A 21,523-nucleotide genomic window follows, 5' to 3' on the forward strand; every position below is an offset into this window, starting at 1 on the left:
TGGTGGTGTGCGCCTGTAATCCCAGATTCTCAGGAGGCTAAGGCAGGAGAATCGCTTGAACCCAGGAGGTGAAGCTGGCAGTGAGCCGAGATTGTGCCACTGCACTCCAGCCTGGACGACAGAATGAGACTATTCTCAAAAAAAAAAAAAAAAAAAAAAAAAAAAAAATTCAATTTCTCAGGGACAGAGCCAGATGGAAAAGGGTGAGAGTGGGATTTGGAGGTGCAACTGGAGAACATCCCACACAGAAGGCTTAGGTTAGAGCAGATGCTTGATGTTGACCATAAGAAAGGAGAATTGTTTTGCTCACTCAACAAATACTGATTGAGCACCTACTCTATGCCAGGCACAGTTTTAGACACGGGAGACGACGGCTGTGAGCAACAAAGACAAGGTCCATGCCATCAGAGATATGACATTCTACTGCACGGAGATAGACAATAAAGACACACAACAACCTACATATAAGATAATTGCAGATTGTGACAAATACTGTGACACCAACAAGCTGAGCTGTGTGCCAGAGACACTGAGGGAATTTCCTTCATAGAGTGATGACTCAGGGAATGCCTTGGAGCTGAGACCCAAAGGATGGCCAGACTTGGGAAGGGTTCAGAGAAGTCCACTAGCCAGAGGATGCAGCAAGTGTCAGGACCACAGCGAGGGGAGGAACTTGACTGTAGACAAGGAGTTAGGGGAAAAAAAAATCATAGATGCAGTTACAGAGGTTGGCAGGAACCAGATCGTACGGGGACATGGGGGCCCAGGTATGAAGTCTGGACGTGATTCTAAGAAAAAAGCCAATCAGGCCGGGCGCAGTGGCTCACACCTGTAATCCCAGCACTTTGGGAGGCCGAGGCGGGTGGATCACCTGAGGTCAGGAATTCAAGACCAGGGTTTGCTGACCCCTGATATAACTGATCATGTTCTCCAAACTACTCAGTTCACAGGTGTCTTCTCAGTCCTTATTCTGCCCAGGAATATATCCCACCTCTGCAGACTTTGATACCAACAGCCAACATCCCTCAAACTATATCCCCCTTTGCCTTCCATTGTATGGTGCACACCTAGTTCTCCTCTAGCCGGTCTCTGACCCTTCTGACTTTTCCTGCTTATCCCTGTTCTTTTATTTGTCCTTTAAATGTAAACCTTTTCCTAGGTTTTCTAATTAGTCATCTTCCCTGGATTATAACCATTATCTCACCTTGATACAAATGACTTCTAAATCTGTCTCGACATCTGACCCTTCTCTAGAATTAAATACTCGACAGCATAGATATTTACCCAGCGCAATCCACACACACTTCAGTGTCAGAACATCCAAAGCGGAATGTGCGTTCCTCTGGAAGCCTGCTCCCCCTGGTAAGATACAGCCTGCTCCCAGGCGAGACATCCTGGCTCCTGCCTCTCACTCAAGATCATTTCCAGCTAGATAGTAAGTTCTGCCTCTTACTTCACGAAGCCTCTCAAGTAAGGTCCTTTCTCTCCATCACGGCTACCACAGCCCGGGCAGGCCTGGCACTTCTGACCTGGATGTGGCAATAGTGCCTGATAATGGAGATATTATACAGTACAAAACAGGGACTCATAGAGTATAAGTGAGAAATCTCCCTTGTTCAAAAACCTTCTAGGGCTCTCCATGGCTTAAAGAAGGAAACCTAAAGTCCTTATTGTGACTGTCAACATTCTCCAAGAGCTAATGCCTAGCTACCTTTCTGGCCTCGTTCCTCACCCGTCTTCACCCACAAGGCCCCACATGCCATCCAAACAGGATTATTTGTGATGCCCAAACACACGGGGCACTTTTCCCCATGCAGCCTTTGCCTTAACTCAGAGTATCCTTCTCTTCTTCTCTAGGACAGCTAATAGACAGGAATATAAGAAATTTTTTAACATAACAAAAGAATAATCACACCAAATTTTATTACGAAGCTACAATTATTACGAGGCACAACAGCAGAGGCGCTAAGAGTGGAGTCTTTGAAGCAAGCACTCTGCTTCCAAACCCCAGTCTGCTATTAGCCAGTGGTGTAACCACTTGAGCCTCTGCATTTAGCTCTGCAGCAAAATGAGACCAATTATCTTATCAACCTCACAGGACTTCTGGGAGGATGAAAAGAGCAAGGCATGTTATGCACAGCAGATGCACAATAAGCATCCGTTATATTAATGATAGTGTTTTAAAATTATGCTACTGTTTAACATGAAAATTCCAGCAAATCTAAGATACTTAACATGTATGAGTAAACTATCAAAAATAACTGAAAATGACTGAGCCCACCATTGGCTGGTTTGTGAGACTGCTGGAGGCAGAGTATGTTATTACACTCTCTCTGATAGAAAATCTTGCTACGGACAAAAAAAAAAAAAAAAATCATAAAATGTCTCTTACTCGTGTCTTCTAGCCTCACTTCTGAGGATATTTCCCTGTTGAATGTCAACAGTGGTCACCTAAGTTATCTGCACAAAGACCCTGCTTGTCAGCAATGTTATTTGTAAAAGAAAACCATTTGAAATAATCTGATCCATTCAATAGCTGGGAAGAGACTCAACAAATTCCAGATGCAGAAGGAAGTGTATGGGCCTGGCACGCTGCCTGCAACTCAGGCTTCAACAAAGGGCCTTTCCTTTCCCCCTCCCCTTCCCCTTTGTATTGTTGATGAATCCATGAATAAGTAAAAGAATACATGAATGAATGTCTTAAAATATTTGTTAGACAAAATGCCAAGAAGATATATACCCTATAACAGCAGAACATTCGAAGTCTAACATGTAATTTTTATTACATCTCAGAATCAAAGTCCTTCTGTGGAAATCCTTATTTTGAAGTTGAAACTGCAGTCTATAGAAAAATATTATTTTTATTATTAATGTTTATTTAAACCACTCTAAACCTTTAAGGAGTGCATAAAATTAAAGCTGTAGTTCCAGTTCACAGAGGTATCAGGCCCTGTCTCAAACTTCAGTATAATTTCAGCCAGGCACGCAATGTTAACTTTGACATGAAGAACAAGGATCAGCTAATACCTAGGATATCCCAAACATAAGCAGCAAAAATGGAGAAGAAAGAAAGAAACTTCGCTCCATTATGGATGAACAAAAACCAATCACATTTAGTTTCTTGACAACAAAGTCCAAGAAAAAACAAAAGTACAGAAGCAAAAGTTGAGGTGGGGCTGGCCAGCAGGGCAGCTGCCTATTTGGGAAGGTAGAAACTGTGATCTCACCATTTATTTCTGCTCTGGAGAATCCAATTTGGGCCTACTTTTCTTCTTTGAGAGCCTGTTCTGGGTTTCAGACCATTTTTCCTGGCAATCCAATGAAGGAAATAAAAAAGGAGACGTATGACCTCACCTGCTCCAGTACCTCCAGGCTGACAGGGGAGCACAGCTTCCTGTGCTTTGCTTTCTTTAGCTGATTCATTTCAAATAATGGAAAACACATTCAGCATAAGAGAAATAAGGCTCTCTGTTACACAGGTTTACAAGTAAAGAGACTTTCTATCTTGATTCACTACAAAGGGTTTCAAGAAAAGCAAATTAATATATTGTGACCAGTGACTCTGAAACCTTTTTGGGTCACAGATCCCTTAGAGAATAAACTGCAATCTACAAGCTCCCTTCCTGGAAAAATGCACAGACACACATACACATATACATACACATACACATATACATATACATACACATACACATATACATATACATACACATACACATATATATACACATACATATACATACATACACATATACACACACATACATACACATGTACATATACATACACATACATATACATACACATACATACACATGTACATATACATACACATACATATACATACACATACATGTACCTATACATACACATACATATACATGTACATATACATACACATATACATGCATATACATGCACATATACATATACATACACATACATACATACACATGTACATATACATACACATATACATACACATATACCTATACATACATATACATATACATACATATGTACATATACACACATATACATACACATATACATATACATACATATACATACCTACACATGTACATATACATACACATATACACACTTACACATACATGTACATACACATATACATACATATATATACATACATACACATGTACATATACATACACATACACACACACTCACACACACATTATACACACCTAATCCACAGATATTTTTACATGCAATCGCAGGGATTTATGACCCTCTGAAGTTGGTCCATAGCCCCCAGTTAAGACTTGCTGACCCAATTAAATCTTTTCAAAGAGAAAAGCTGAAAATTACCCAGGTTGTTGAGGCCAATAGAGTCCTCCATTAATCAGGTAAAACAACAGAATTTCAGAACCTGGAAATGATGTAGAGATCTATGCTTCAAGTCTTTTCAAAGGTCAATTGTAGGCTTTTGATTATTGGTAGCAGCGGAACTCTCTTTTCAGATGAAATCTTCTGCACAATTCCAATATTTAAAACAGAACAAAATAAAACTATTCTGTTCCCATCACAAAGAAGCAATAAATGTTCAAGGTGGTAGATATTCTAATTACCTTGATTGGATCATTACATATTGAGTACATGTATCTAAATATCCCCATAAATATATATAATTATTATATATCAACTAAAAATATTAGGAAACAATAATGAAACTCTTCAAATTGATAAAGATGCTGGGGGCCTAGAGTGCCATCTGTTCAACTCCCTCTGTGTCACTTGTGACTCTGAAAAAAACACTGCCCAGGGCCCACTCCACCGGTCCACTGAGCCACACTTAGGCCACTTGTCTCCCATACCATCAATATGCCCAGCCAGTCCCAATAAGCACTGCCATTCACAGAACAAGCCCAGAACATACCGATTTCTCTGCCTAGTTGGGAGGACTTCAGAGATCCCGCTGACGACACAACAGCACACCTGCCCCAAGGCCCAGCCTTGGTCCTAATATTGTCCTTGGGCAGATAACCCTCCCATTCAGAGGTATTGAAGGGAAAATCTGTGGCCTCTACCATGGATACATTCACGTGGTCCCGGAGGTGGCAGCGCAGGGCCTCTGCACTGAACTTGATGCCTGGTCCTGGCCCCTTGTAGGACACTTTGTACTTGTTCATGCTTAGGTAATTCTTCCAGATCTTTTGCAGCCTAGGGATAAGGTTTTTGGAAGAGCTGTCCTTGTTCCACACCTGGAAGAAGGCCTCTGGTTTGGCCTTGGGTATGTCTCTGAGACTGCCGAGGGCCTGGCGGCCCCTGTGGGGGTCCTGGGTGCTGCTTGAGGGTACAGACTGGGAATGAGACCCCATGGCCAATTTCCCCAGACTCTTCAACACCTGGAATTCCTTGGTTTGCAATTTGAAGGAATCATAGTAACTCCCTTTCTTCTTTTCCTTCCACACACAGATGACTGCAAACAGAAGAAAGACCAGGACACAGCAGCTGAACTTCTTCTTCAAGTTGGTGTGAATCATAATGAAGATGTGTTCAGGGAAGCCACTTTGTTCTGAGCAGGAAAACAAGCCTAAAAAAAGTGAGACAAAGAAAACACAAATGATGGGAAGAAAAACCCAATATGGCATGAGGTGGAGCGATGGACTGATCAATAGATTTCAAGTGAGGTGACTTGAATTCCAGCCCTGGTCTACCTCCTAGCCACCTCTGCAGCCTGTTAAGTAATTCTTGACAAAAGTCAGCCTCAATTTGGACATTGAACGTGGACAGTAGTCCCTAGGACACTCCCCTCTTCCTCTTGAGCCATGAACACTTTATTATATGTCCTCCCATCATTACTTTTTCTATGCTGAACCTTAGTTTCTGATTGCCTTTGTCTACCTCCCTGACTGCACTCTGAGTTTCTTGAAGTCAGAAACCACATCTTGCAAATCATTCGGTTCCTAGGGCCTTTCAACATGTGTTAAATGAAGCCATGCAGCTTGGAAAAACAAAAACAAAAAAACAGAATACAAAAGAGCAGGCTGACTGTTTTACATCACCAAACCTAAACTTTCTAAAATAGTAAGTGGCCAACACACCTTCAAAATAGCCAGAAAAAGACTTCTCGTTATAGATGATGCCATAGACTTATGATGCATCTCTCTAAGGGCTGCGATGTTGGACTGCTGCATGAGAAGATCAGGGGTTATATCCACCACATAGTTTCGTGCAGTACCCTGCAAGAAGAGCACTACGGAGACAGGAAGCTGACTCACCTCATGATAGAGGCTAGGAAATCTAGGTAAGATAGCAGACATGCAGCCAACTAAGGAAATGGAAACAAAAATTCATTAAGCATGCTAGATGTTACTTCACTTAACTTCGCCATAACCAGGGCCACCATGAGACACAACTCTGGGGGCACCAAGCATAGCATAATCTAATATGAAGGGCATCTCCTAACCTAAAGGTGTTATCATCTCCATTTTATGGATTAGCAACCTGAGGCTCTGAAAAGTCAAGGGAAGTGTCCAAGCTCACAGAGCTGAGGAAATGGTTGCACTGAGGTTCAAATCCAAGTGGACTTGATTCCATAACCCATGACCTTTCCACTACAACATGCACAGAACTGCAAAAAGCTCTGGAAAATAGATTTCATTGAGCAAATAGAGCCTGAATTGTCCTCTTTATTTCTGGGTAAACACCTACTTTGTTTTCTCAGAATTTATTGTGTAACTGAATGGAAACTGGAAGTACTTTGAACTCAAATAATGTCTGTATCTTTTGGAAAACATTACATTCTTTCCCCATTCACTGGGTTTATTTACAATAGTGAATCAAAGCAATCACCTCCGGGGTTTTGCTAACCCACTAGGGATCTGAGGTCTCTTCCCATGGATCCTTCTATGGATATCAGGAAAAGGTAGTAGTAGTACTGGACTGGGTGTTCACAAAACCTGGGTTCTTATCCCCATTCTTGGTGACCTGGGACAGGTCACTTAATATTTCTGCTCCTGAGTTTTTTAGAATAATTCTCTCTGCCCTATGTGATTTGCAAAGTGTCGGAAGCACAAAACAAGAGGATGGTGTTCATTGGATTTGAACAAGGTAAGCAAAAAAGCACAGGAGGTATTCTGAACAGAGACAGGAGAGCAGCAGCTCAGCCTGGGGACCATGTGGAGGTGATGGGGGATAGTGAAGACGGTGGTGTGAAGCCGCAGCCATAACTCAGCAGCCCCGAGCTCCAGGCTCTTCCCTGGGAACTCCTTCATGAACTGACATCCAGCTCATTCCTGGACTCCATTGGCAGTACCAACCAAAGCAGTGCTTCCACCATCCCAGACCTCAGGAACCAGTGGCTCTGGGAATGATGGGTTCCTATCTTGGACTGCTGAAGTTGTGGAAATGATTAAATGCACACAGCGGAAGAAGAATTCAGATATAAGATCATGAAGTGGAGGGTGGAAGCTTGTATTACCAGAAACTAAGGAATTCAATCTCCACAGATACCCAACACAGGTAATCACATGACCATATGACAGCTGAAGAAAAACCAGAGAAAAGAAGGCAAGTAGCATTTAAGGAGGGCCTACTACATGGTAGTCACTTTCCTTGCAATATCTCATTGAACCTTTACCACAACACTATGATAGAGTTACTGACAACCCTATTTCAGGAAATGAAAAAACTGAGGCTTAGCAAGGTTCTAGGGTCTCTCCAACGTCAACAGCAAATCAGTTCTAGAACCAGAATTCCAGCCCAGGTCTATCTGACTCTAAAAGTTCATCATCTTTCCACCCAAGGACATGCATCTGTGATAAGGGGCAGTGAGAAGTCAGTGTGATCAAGTCGGACTCAAGGTCACTAGAGAGGCAACTTGATCTGTCAGACAGTGGCAGACAAGCCTGCCATCCCTGCTGTGCACTGTGTTATCACTCAGGGGGGACTTTCCGTATTAAGGTTTCCATATTAGTAAGGTTTTACAGACTTACTATAGGCAGCAGATTTTATGAGCTCCATTTATAGCTGAGTATTGTGAGGTTTGGAAACACAAGTAACTTTCAAAGTTGCATGAGTGATTTGGAAATAGTGGACTTGGAACTTGACTTTGACATGTCTGAATGAAACAACATGGCAGGAAGGACCTGATTCACTGGTACAGGACTGGAGGCTCAGGGAGCGGCTGCCCAGTACCTACTCTCCAAGGTGTGGTTTCCCAAGAAAGAAGAGCTCCTCCAAATAGCTGGGTCCAAAGACAGTCTTGCAACCATCAGATGGCCTCAGCCTTCACAGCCTGTGCCCTGTCATGGCCTCAGGGCACTCATCTGAAATCCCACATCAGGGCTCTTGTGGTCCCTTGACACCACCCTTGGTTGAGGCTCCAAGTCCACCAGGTAGCTAGAGTTTCTGGTCACAGGCACTTATAACTGCAAGACCCTCTCTCATCTCTCAAGTTGTTTGAAGAAGGCAGAGTCTGAAGAAGCTCTCACTAAATGGTGCAACTGAGGGAAAAGAGTAGCAAACTTTTCTCTGTAAATGTTTTGGAAAAACAGACCAAGCTTTGAATTTTCCAATCACACCAGACTGTGTTCTTAAGCATCCAGGTGTCTGCACTGACTGCACCCTTTCTCCTTGTCCATGTGCTTCCCAGCTCTGACAGCATCACCTTTCTGTTTCTGAAGGTCAGTGGAGGCCACCTCCCCCTCCGCACTAGCCTTGTTCCCCTTTGCTGCCAGCCAGTGCTCTGTAATGCTTGCTTTACATGCCGGACTTTGCCGCTAAAGGAAAACTCCTCCCGGCATCCTTTCTGAAACCCTAGTACCCAGCACAGTGCCTGCGCCAGAGCGGATACTCAAAGAAAGATTACTGAACTGATGCAATTTTATAAGACAGTCTTTACAATCATCATGAGGCTCCTAGAGGAAGAAGACAGCAACTTGCATTACCACCGTCAAAGAACCGGCCAACACTGAACCAGCAGAAATCAATGCTCAAAGCAAGGAAATCCTGTCCCGACCCACCCATCACGACATACTCAATACCAGTTGCATTTGTGGCACGTAGTAGGAACTCAGAACGGTTGACTGAAATACAGAATAACTTAAATCTTATAGTTAATAGAAATGCACAAGCCATTTCTCTATACCCTACAACCAAACCCAAATTGAATCAGCAGTTAAAGAGGACTAAAAAATGTATACAAAAAGAAAACAGCAAAGCTGTAGCCAGATACTGAGATCCTGAGATTCCCTGTCAGCACATCTGCCACACCAGCTTTTACTCAGGAATGTACCCCTTTGCTAGCCCATGCCTCTGTGTGTTCCTTACCTGCTTCTGGTTAATCCCCCAGGGGCTGCAGGCCCTTCAGGTCCTCAGGAATTAGCACTATTCTCCATGGGAGGGAAGATTTATTGGGTCTGGAGGCCAAGGCCCATTTTTCTCAGGATGATCAAAACTCATCTGCAAAGGCAAAAAACAAGAGAGAGAAAGAGAGAAGGTGAGCGCTGTTTTCCAGCAGAGGCAGGGTTAAACATTAACAAGATGGAAAGGTGCCTCTGCAGAGCTAGGCTAGGTCTCAGCCCAGGAAACCTCCAGGGCTCAGGAAAAAAAAAGAGAGAAAAGCATATTAAAGGTGCAATGCTCCGGATCTGTGAACAGCACAGATAGCCTAGAAATAGACTTGACACCGGCCGGGTGCGGTGGCTCACGCCTGTAATCCCAGCACTTTGGGAGGCTGAGGCGGGCGGATCAGGATCATGAGGACAGGAGATCGAGACCATCTTGGCTAACACGGTGAAACCCCATCTCTATTAAAATACAAAAAAAAACTGGCCAGGCATGATGGCGACTACCTGTAGTCCCTGTAGTCCCAGCTACAAGGGAGGCTGAAGCAGGAGAATTGCTTGAACCCGGGAGGTGGAGGTTGCAGTGAGCCGAGATCATGCCACTGCACTCCAGCCTGAGCGACAGAGAGAGACTCTGTCTCAAAAGAAAGAAAAAAAAAATGAAAGAAATAGACTTGACACCAGATAAGAATGGGCTAGAAAGCTAAAGCAGCCACCATGGACCAACCCGGGAAGAACAGATTGTTTAATCGCTGGTTTGGAGATAAATAGGGAGCAATTAGGTCCATCCTGAAATAAACTTCAGACAGATTTTCAAAAAATTATTTATTTTCAAAGAATATTTAATAATATATGAAAGTTCAGTCAGTATAATTGTACCTGAAAAAATAGGCTATAAAACTGTAAATACTATCCAAATTCAGAAAAAAAAAAAAAAAAAAAAAACACACACACATTTAAAAAAATGTGAAAAAGTACTAGAAAAAAGTACACCCAGAATGGTAAGAATAATAGATGTTTTCATTTTTTATCATTTGACATATATTCCAAAATTTCTAAAATGTACATTCATTATTCTTTGACTTTGAAAAAATGTACAAAAGTATAAAAATATAACTTTAGAAAGCTAAAAATAAGCCAGGCATGCGTGCCTGTAGTCCCAGGTATTCAGGAGGCTGAGGAGGGAGGATCATTTGAGCCCAGGAGTTAGAGGCTGCAGTGAGCTATGAGCGCCACTGCACTCCAGCCTAGGTGACAGAGTGAGACCCTGTCTCTAAACAAACCAACAAAAAACAGCTAAAAATATAATTATATACTTGTCAGCTCTTTCTTCTTTTGAAGCAATGTAGGAAAACAGCAAAGGAAAAGTTTAATACATTCAGTTGCAAGAAAATTTCAACATCTATACAATGAAAAATACTGTAACTACAATAAAAAGGAAAAGTCAAAATATAAAAAGGATTAATGTAGTAAAAGTTTCCCAGAATAAAGAGGTTATCAATGTGAACAGACATATCACAAAACAAAAAGCACAGTTAACAAGCATATAAAGTTATGGTTAATCTTGAGAGAAACCCAAGAGGGGCAACTAGAATACTAAAAAACTAGTTTATAGAATTTACATTAGTCAGCAGTTTTCTACATAATACTCATTGCTGGACAGATTATAATTAAACTGATATACATTCAAAGGATCATATAAATTTATTTAACCTTTCTAGAATGTATTCAGGCCATAGAATTAACAGCTCCTGGCTATGGACCACGTACTGTACTTCTAGGAAGCAAGAGTGAATAAATAAATAATTCAAAAGTAAAAAAGATTATACACTTCAGTTTCCCCACATGTAAAATGATTCTCTACATTACATAGTTGTGATGACAGTTGAAAGAGGATTAATGAGATAAAGAATGAGTTCTATAAAGCAATAGGCATACAAAGAAGAAAAGGTTTTTTTTTTTTAAATAATTTTAACTTGTATGTTAGATTCAGGGGGTACATACGCAGGCTTGTTACCTGGGTATACTGCACAATGCTGAGGCTTGGGGTATGACTGATCCTGCCATGCAATTACTGAATAATTAGTTTTTAAACTCTTTCCCCTGTCTCCCCCGTCTTGTAGTGCCCAGTGTTTATTATTGCCATCTTTATGTCTATCAGTATTCATTGTTTAGCTCCCACTTATAAATGAGAACATATGGTATTTGGTTTTCTGTTCCTGCATTATTAATTTGCTTAGGATAATGGCTTCCAGTTGCATCCATGTTGCTGCAAAGGGCATGGCTCTGTTCTTTTTCATGGCTGTGTAGTATTCCATGGTGTATATGTACCACATTTTCTTTATCCAATCCACCACTGTTGGGCACCTAGGGTGATTTCATTCTTTGCTATTCTGAATAGTGCTGCAATAAACACACAACTGCATGTCTCTTTTTGGTAGAAACATTTATTTCCTTTTGGGTATATACCCAGCAATGTGATTGCTGAGTTAAATGGTAGTTCTGTTTTTAAGTTTTCTGAGAAATCTCCAAACTGCTTTTCATGGTGGCTGAACTAATTTACATTCTCAACAACTAATTTACAACATCAACATGTGTAGATGTTCCCCTTTCCCTGCAGCTTCCCTAGCATCTGGTGATTTTTGACTTAATAATAGCCCTTCTGACTGATGTGAGATGGTATCTCACTGTGCTTCTGATTTGCATTTCTCTAATAATTAGTGATACTGAGCATTTTTCATATTTGTTGGCAGCTTATATGCATCTTTTGAGAATTGTCTGTTCATGTCTTTTGCTCACTTTTTAATGTTGTTATTTGTTTTTTTGCTTGTTCAATTGTTTAAGTTTCTTATAGAGATTCTGGATATTAGACCTTTGTTGGATTCATAGCTTGCAAATATTTTCTTCCATTCTGTAGGCTGTCTGTTTATTCTGTTGATAGTTTCTTTTGCTGCACAAAAGCTCTTCAGTTTAATTACTTCCCACTTGTCAATTTTTGTTTCTGTTGCAGTTGCTTTTAAGTACTTAGTCATAAATCCTTTCCCAAGGTTGATGTCCAGAATGGTGTTTCCTAGCTTTTCTTCTAGGATTCTTATAGTTTGAGGTCTCACATTTAAATCTTTAATTGATCTTAAGTTAATTTTTGTATATGGTATAAGGAAGGGATCTAGTTTCATTCTTCTGCATACAGCTAGCCAGTTATTCCAGCATCATTTATTGAATAGGGTGTTCTTTCCCCATTGCTTATTTTTGTTGACTGTGTTAAAGATCAGATGATTATAGGTATGTGGCTTTATTTCTAGGTTCACTATTCTGTTCCATTCGTCTATGTGTCTGTTTTTGTACCAGTACCATGCTGTTTTGGTTACTGCAGCCTTACGGTGTGGTTCTAAGTCAGGTACTGGAATACTTCTGAGTTTGTTCTTTTTGCTTACAATTGCTTTAGCTATTTGTACTCTTCTTTGGTTCCACATGAATTTTAGGATAGTTTTTTTCTAGTTCTGTGAAAAATGACATTGGTAGCTTGGTAGGAACAGTGTTGAATCTACAGATTGCCTAGGGCAGTGTGGCTGTTTTAATGATATTGATTCTTTCACGCCATGAACACGAAATGTTTTTCCATTAGTTTGTGTCATCTATAACTTCTTCCAGCAGAGTTTCGTAGTTCTCCTTGGAGGGATATTTCACTTCTTTGATTAGATGTATTCCTAGGTATTTAAAATTTTGTTGCAACTATTATAAATGGGATTGTGTTGTTGATTTGACTCTCAGCTTGAAAATTACTGGTTATGGAAATGCCACGAATTTTTATACACTGGTTTTTTATCCTGAAGCTTTGCTGAAGTCGTTTGTTAGTTCCAGAAGCCTTTTGGCAGTGTCTTTACAGTTTTCTAGGTATAGAATCCTATTGTCAGCAAGGAGACACAGTTTGTGTTCTTTTCCTGTTTGGATGCCTTTTACTTCTTTCTCTTGTTTGATTGCTCTGGACAGCACTTCCAACACGATGCCGAATAGAAGTGGTGAGAGTGGGCATCCCTCGTTTCAGTTCTCAGGGAGAATGTTTCCAGGTTTTACCCATTCAGTATGATATTGACTGTGGGTGTGTTATAGATGATTCTTATTATTTTGAGGTATGTGCCTTTGATGCCTAGTTTCTTAAAGGCTCTTATAATGAAGGGATTTTGAATTTTATCAAAATCTTTTTCTGCATCTATTGAGATGATCATATGGCTTTTGTTTTTAATTCTGTTTATGAGGTGAATCACATTTATTAATGTGTCTAGGTAAAACCAACCTTCCATCCCAGGAATGAAGCCTACTTGATCACAGTGAGATAACTTTTTGATGTCCTGCTGGATTCGGTTTGCTAGTATTTTGTTGAGGATTTTCACATCTATTTTCATCAGGGATATGGGCCTGTGGTTTTCTTTTTTTACTGTGTCTTTGCCAGGTTTTAATATCAGGGTAATGCTGGCTTCATAGAATGAGTTAGAAAGGGATCTGTCTGCCTCACTTTTTTGGAATAGTTTCAGGAGGACTGGTACCAGCTCTTTTTTGTACGTCTGATAGAATTTGGCTATGAATTTATCTGGTCCAGGGCTTTTTTTGATTGGTAAGGTTTTCATTACTGACTCAATTTCCTAACTTGATATTGGTATGTTCAGGTTTCAATTTCTTCTTGATTCAATCTTGAAAGATTATGAGTTTCCAGGAATGTGTCCATTTCTTCTAGATTTTCTACTTTGTGTGAACAGAGGTATTAATGATAGTGTCCAAAGATCTTTCATATTTCTGTGGGATTAGTTGTAATGTCGTATTTGTCATTTCTGATTGTGATCATTTGTATCTTCTCTCTCTTCTTCTTTGTTAATCTAGCTAATAGTTTACCAAACTTGTTTATCCTTTCAAAGAACCAACTTTTGGTTTTGTTGATTCTCTGTATGAATTTTTGAGTCTCAATTTTGTTCAGTTTTGCTCTGATTTTAGTTATTTTTTTCTTTTTCTGCCAGCTTTGGGGTAAATATTTTTTCCAGTTCCTCTGTGTGCAATATTAGGTTGTTAATTTGAGATCTTTCTAACTTTTTGAAGTAAGTGTTAAGCACTATAAACTTTCCTAATAACACTGCCAAAAATAAAAATTTTTAATGTCAAACTTATTTATCAAGGTGCAAATCTGTTAACAACTAAGCATCTAGCAATAAGGAAATGAGAAAACCACAGTATAGCCACCTGAAATAATTTATACAATTGTGTATGAATTTATATAGTAATAGGGAAGAAAACACTTAAAATCTTATAATGAAAAAAGCAAAACAGAAAATGTTATCTGTGTACTCAGATGGTGACTAAAAGGTATGTATGTCCAACTGTCTAGAAAAAATGTAAATGGTTAAGACTTGAATACCATTGACGGGTAAACTGATGAAAGATAGTTCTCATCAGTTTGACTTCCTTTGTTATTCCTTTGTTATTTTCTTCTTTGTTTTTGAGATGTTTTGTTTTGTTTTATTTTCCTTTGTTTTATTTTCTTCTTTGTTTTTTCTTCTTTGTTTTTGAGATGGAGTCTCTCACTGCAAGCTCCGCTCCCCAGGTTCACGCGATTCTCCTGCCTCAGCCTCCCCAGTAGCTGGGTAATATAGGCACCCGCCACCACACCCAGCTAATTTTTGTTTTTAGTAGAGACAGGGTTTCACCATGTTGGCCAGGCTGGTCACGAACTTCTGACCTCAAGTCATCCACCTGCCTCGGCCTCCCAAAGTGCTAGGATTACAGGCATGAGCCCCCATGCCTGGCCAACTTCCTTTATTATTTTTATTATGTTACTTGAATAATCAAGGCAAAACTGTTGGGGGCAATACTAAAAATACACTTGACCTTGTGTATCAACTTGCTGCACAATATTAACCTGGCTTCAAGGCCTGTCCTAGGAGATCTAGCATTAACAGAACTAAGAGGAAGCCATACGGACATACTTGACTTTACCCCATGAACCAAGAGAAAATCCTCTGTTGAAGGCTAGGAGTTCAAGTTGGGAGAACCCCAGCTCTTCATGACCAGGAGGCAGGCAGGCAGGCAAGCCCTAGGTATGACTACCAGGGAAAAAGTGAGAGGTGCCACTCTGCCCTGCGTCAAAACATTTGAGGCTCTCCTCATCAACTCAAAGAACGGTTTTCTGGGCAGCAACCTTGGAAGAGTCAGAAAATTTCTCTGATAGTTATCCCTCTGACATTTTCATGGCATGAATTCCTTTGTGGCATGAGTGTTTGTAATTATGTAGGCATTCATTTAGTATTTGATTAGTCTGTCTCCTTCCACTAAAAATATAAGCTTCAGAAACAGGAATCTTGTCAACCTTCTTCTCTATTCTTTCCAGGGAGTATCTCTAGACACTAGATGAATGTCTGGCACGTAATAAGCTCTCAGTATGCATTTGTTGAATGAATAAATGGGTGACGGGTTGACAGCTCTTACTCCCAGCATCACTTATGGAAGAGGCTCTTTCTTAGCCCCATGTAGAAAACACCATGGGCAGTCACCAGACTTTTGGATGACACCTCCTGCCTGTGAATGCTGGTTTGCTGCCATCCTCCAGCAGGCAGGCACAGCCCACAGACATCAGAAAAGTGCATCAACCCCAGCTCTTCCTCCCTCACATCAACTGCATCTGCTCAAAACACCTTGCCCTCTAAGAAGATAAAAATCACTCTCCACTTTAGATTCTCAAAAATCAACCAATTGAAACAAAAGTGGTGCAACTTATCTAGGTTTATCATAGGTGACGGGGGCTTTCCAAAACTAGTCCCTGCTGCGGATGAGATAGCAGCACTACGGATCTTTAACCAGCTGTAGAAGTGATAACAGAACCCTCAACAATCTGGGTGAGAAACTTTAGCAATCCTGGCAATAACAACTACCATTTATTTAGCACTAGCTATGTGCCAAGCACTGACTATAGCTTAGGGATGAACAATACAAGCTTTGGAATCAGATTTATCAAGACAAGAGCCCAAACTGCCTTTCACCAGATACCTGACTTTGAGCAAGTTACTCAACCCCTTAAGACTCAAGATTTAAGACATCTTTATCTGTAAAATAGAAATAGTAATAACAAGAAGTCCTACCTCACAGTGTGACTTACAGAATCAAGTAAGTTAATCCACTTGGCCGGGTACTGTGGCTCATGCCTGTAATCCCAGCACTTTGGGAGGCCGAGGCAGGTGGATGACTTGAGGTCAGGAGTTCGTGACCAGCCTGGCCAACATGGTGAAACTCCGTCTCTACTAAAAATACAAAATTAGCCAGGTGTGGTGGTGGGTACCTGTAATCTTAGCTACTCAGGAGGCTGATGTAGGAGAATCACTTGAACCCGGGATGTGGAGGTTGCAGTGAGCCGAGATCGCACCATTGCACTGCAGCCTGGGCGACAGAGCGAGACTCCGTCTCAAAAACAAAGATAATCCACTCAAAGGGATTACAACAGCCACCGTCCCTTCCTCTGTGGATACCATTACTACCCCCATTTTTACAAAGAGGGAAACTGAGACAGGGAAGATAAGTAATTTGCCCAAATTAAGTGGAATGGCACTCTAAATGTCGGAGACTCTTTCATGCCTTTGCAGCTCTGCACGAGAAGTTCTTCAGCTTAGTGTCGTTTCCCATGCTGTTCCCATGGGGCTGTTTCCACTCAGCTTCCAACACCAGCTTAACTGCTCCTTGACTCTCAAGCCTTCCTTGGCCTCACAGAGATGATCAGCCTCACTCCATGGTGCCTATTCTTCCCCTCATCAAACTATGTGACATTTATCTGTTTGCGGATCTGTCCTAACCAGATTGAGAGCTCCTGGATCACAGCTAGGAAATGCTCAGTCATGTTTGAATGCAAGAATGAAGCTAGCTCCTGACACCATCCCTCCCCGCCGTCCACTGCCTTCAATTGCTAAAGTCACTCCCTCCCACCCACCTACCCATCACCTTCAGTTGCCAGAATCTCCTTGACGGCACCATCATAGCAAATGTTCATTTTGCCTGTTGGATACACTGAATGACAGGGAATTTACTACCACTCCAGACCACACACAACTGTGCGAGCAGCTCTGCCTCTTAGAAATATCTTATAGTTAAGGAAAATCAACTTCCTTGTAAAAATAAATCCCGTGTTGCAGCTGGGCACAGTGGCTCACACCTGTAATCCCAGCACTTTGGGAGGCCGAGGCGGACAGATCACTTGAGGTTAGAAGTTCAAGATCAGCCTGGCCAACATGGTGAAACCCCATCTTCCCTAAAAATACAAAAATTAGCTGGGTGTGGTGGTGGGTGCCTGTAATCCCAGCTACTTGGGAGGCTGAGGCAGAAGGATTGCTTGAACCCGGGAGGCAGAGGTTGCAGTGAGCTGAGATTGTGCCACTGCAATCCAGCCTGGGCAACAGAGCGAGACTATCTCAAAAATAAAATAAAAAATGAATAACTATAAAGCCAGTGTTTTAAGCTCTACTCACTGGAGCCACATAGACTCAGATGGAGAACCTCTAACACTTGTTGAGCACATGCTGTTCGTCAGCCTCAAAGTGAAGAGCATCACGTGCATCAACACATGTCATCCTCACAGAGACCCTGTGCAGACACCACTACCTATGACCCCACTTACAGGCTGCAGCCATCTTCTCCCCAACCCAAAATACTGTGCTTCATTGCCTGAATATTTTAGCTCCAACACTGTTTCTATCATAACTCCTCGTGATATTAATACCCATCTATAGGATGTTCTAGTCCTCTGGCCTCACAGTCCTTTGATCTCCTCTACCCCAGTGACTGTGACCACGGCCACTCACTCCCAGAGTTGTATCTCTGATCTTGTTATTTCCCAAAAATACCTTTCATAATCCTGAGTTCAGGCATCCCATCTCCAACTACCACTCCTGTCTATGCAGCTTATTCCAACTAGTACCCCAACTCCAACAAGCTTCTGTGGTTAATCCTTCCATCTGTCACTGTCCCTCACTTTCCCCATATTCTTCCTTCCCTTCCTACACAGCTTAAATTCCATGGTCAAAATCATTATAATGAGTCCCTTGCCCTCTTTGATCACATATGACTGGCTAAAACCCAATCCCGGTTAAATCCAACCCTCTGTTTTGCTCCACACGGGCAAACATGCCACTGAGCACGGCTAGAGAAAATTGCACAACAATGCCTACTGATTTCGCTTCAAGTTTATGATCACTAACTGCCGGGAGGTCCTTAATGCTTCTCAGAAATCACATGCTACTTTTCCAGACAATTCATCTGGCACTCACCCACTACCTGACTTCCTCCTTTCAATCTCACTCTCCTGTGATGAATTTGCTACTTGTTCATGGAGAAAACAAAAGCTGCCAGATTAGAACTTCCTCAAACCCCCTAACAGAGCCCCCTTTATCTGCATTTATGCATTTATGTCCATATGCCTCATCACTATCGATGAACTGGCTATGTCCAACACTTACAATAACCAACACTTGTCCACTAGATCCTACACATTATTGTTTACTTAAGAAAGTTGTTCTAGAAAACTTCCCCCCTTTTTTTTATTGATAAGTATCCCTCTGTCAAAGATTAGTCCCATCAACATATAGACACACTGCTGCTCTTAAAAAGCAAAATCAAAACACCTCTCATGTGTCAAGCAGCCACCACCTGATCCTGATCAGCCCTTTAGCATCATTAACAGTGAGACGTCTAGACAGTGTGTGCCTTTTGATGTGACGTGATATGAAGCACCTATGAAAAATTCTTTTTTTTTTTTTTTTTAAGAGACAAGGTCTTGCTTTGTCACCCAGGCTGGAGTACACTGGCTCAATCTCCATTCACCGCAATCTCTGCCTCCCAGGTTCAAGCTACTCTCCTGCCTCAGCCTCCCGAGTACCTGGGATCACAGGCACGCACCACCATGCCCTGCTAACCACCTATGAAAAATTCTTGCCCAAAATGTTTAATCTGTATATTATCAAGCCTTCATACACAATTCCAGTTTTTAGGAAATACAGAAGAAAGAAGAACAAGTTAAATAACACCATAGGCAAATTATCAGACAAATCCAGAAGGTAAGACTTCCTATGGGACAACTGAACTGGTTTCATCAACAGGTAAATGGGATAAAAAACAAACGGCGGCTGACTCTCTTTTCGGACTCAGCCCGCCTGCACCCAGGTGAAATAAACAGCCATGTTGCTCACACAAAGCCTGTTTGGTGGTCTCTTCACACGGACGTGCATGACATTTTGGTGCCGTGACTCGGATCGGAGGACCTCCCTTGGGAGATCAATCCCCTGTCCTCCTGCTCTTTGCTCCATGAGAAAGATCCACCTACGACCTCCCGTCCTCAGATCCACCAGCCCAAGGATCATCTCACCAATTTTAAATCGAGTATATGCCCAGATGGCCTGAAGTAACTGAAGAATCACAAAAGAAGTGAAAATGCCCTGCCCCGCCTTAACCGATGACATTCCACCAGAAAAGAAGTGAAAATGGCCGACCCTTGTCTTAAGTGATGACATTACCTTGTGAAAGTCCTTTTCCTGGCTCATCCTGACTCCAAAAGTTCCCCCACTGAGCACCTTGTGACCCCCACTCCTGCCCACCAGAGAACAACCCCCCTTTGACTGTCATTTTCCTTTACCTACCCAAATCCTATAAAACAGCTCCACCCTTATCTCCCTTCACTGACTCTCTTTTCGGACTCAGCCCACCTGCACCCAGGTGAAATAGCCATGATGCTCACACACACACACACACACACACACACACACACACACACACAAATGGCTTCACAGATATAATAATATGTAATATGTATACCTTGTCTGAATCTTGGTTTGATTCACCTTGGGGACAAATGGGGATATCTGAACATAGATTGGTTGTCATATGATATTAAGAAATTATTGTTAATTTTGTTAGGTATATAAAAGTATTGTGGTTATATAAAGAAAAAGTCCTGTGTATGTGAAGTAGTAAGAGATGAAATCTACTTTAAAAATCTACTTTAAAATACTCCAGCCAAAAAATAGATTCAGCAAATATCAAAAAAAATGCAATGTCATTTTTTGGATGTATTCAAATTAAGCTACGTAACAAGACTGATTTTCAAACTCCTTTCTTCTTAGACAATGATATAGTCTGGGAGTGGGGAGACTTAAAGAGCTTGAAGAAAAAAGTCACGATAGACAATTGTTTCTGTTCTACTCAAGGAATTAACTAAAAAATACACGACTTTACAGAAGTCACATATTGAGTCATTCATTGCAGAGTTCTAAATAAACTCCCTTTTGCTGCCCTGACCCTAAATCTCTTGACCTCATTGCTCTTCTTTAAAATGCCTTATTTCTCTTTCCTTTACAGTGAAACTCCTTGAAAGACTTGTCTTTCTAGGAGACTAGGCTTGTTTGCAATAGCCATCTTCCCACTCTCACTTGAACCCACTCCAATCAGGCCTCCCCTATCTCCATGAACCTGATCTTGTCAGTCACAAGGACCTCCACGATCTCCACAGTGCTAACCAAATGGTCAATGCTCAGTCTTCATCTTATTCAGCTCATCAGCAGTCCGTCACTTCCTCTTCCTTAATACATATTCTTCACCTAGCTTCCAAAACCTACACTTCTCCTGGTTTTCCTCCACCTTACCAGTAATGCCTTACTGGTCTCATTGCTGGCTCCTCCTCTTCTGCCCCACCTTATGCATAGAAATGCCCTAGGTCTGCCCTTTTTCTACCTACACTCACTCTCTACTACTTGTGAGCATCTTGTGGTCAGCTCTACAGCTACCCAGCCTCCTACAGTTTGCACTCAATACCTGTTTGTTGAAGTGCGCTGAGTCCGGAAAGTAGGTTCTGTCAGTGAGCTTCTACAGAAAGGAAGCCTTTGAACTTTTTTTTTTTTTTTGAGAAAAGAAGGGGGAGGCAAGAAAGGGGGCTGGAATAAAACACTGCACTCCCTTCACTATTTACCCTCTTATCTATTATCTGTAGAGAGGAGGCAACATTGCAGAACACAATGATTCTCAGACTTAGAGCATATCCAAATCATTAAAATCACTTGTTAAAATGCGGGGTCCTGAATTCTGTCTCAATCATTCTGATCCAAGTAGTCTGGGAGGTTGGGGGAATATTGGGGGGAAGTTGGAAATCTGCTTTAATAAGCACCCCAGGTAATTAATTCTCAGGCAAGTGGTGA

General features: G+C 41.5%; 1 protein-coding gene across 3 annotated transcripts in view; it reads right to left on the reverse strand.

The window, feature by feature from the left end:
• Positions 1 to 21,523, reverse strand: part of ST6GAL1 (ST6 beta-galactosamide alpha-2,6-sialyltranferase 1) — a 142,711-nt gene that overhangs the window by 24,098 nt on the left and 97,090 nt on the right. For 2 of the 3 annotated variants that reach the window (XM_011964355.1, XM_011964356.1), the window contains 2 exons: positions 9,298 to 9,429; positions 4,901 to 5,557 (listed from right to left, as the gene is read on the reverse strand). In XM_011964355.1, coding sequence (XP_011819745.1) covers positions 4,901 to 5,507 — 607 coding nt within the window. In that variant the 5' untranslated portion in view covers positions 5,508 to 5,557; positions 9,298 to 9,429. Of the gene's footprint in view, positions 1 to 4,332; positions 4,470 to 4,900; positions 5,558 to 9,297; positions 9,430 to 21,523 lie in introns of those variants that run through there. The other variant, XM_011964357.1, reaches the window with a different exon arrangement.

Source organism: Mandrillus leucophaeus, unplaced genomic scaffold (genome assembly GCF_000951045.1).
Source record: "Mandrillus leucophaeus isolate KB7577 unplaced genomic scaffold, Mleu.le_1.0 Scaffold695, whole genome shotgun sequence".
NCBI classification, from domain to species: domain Eukaryota; kingdom Metazoa; phylum Chordata; class Mammalia; order Primates; family Cercopithecidae; genus Mandrillus; species Mandrillus leucophaeus.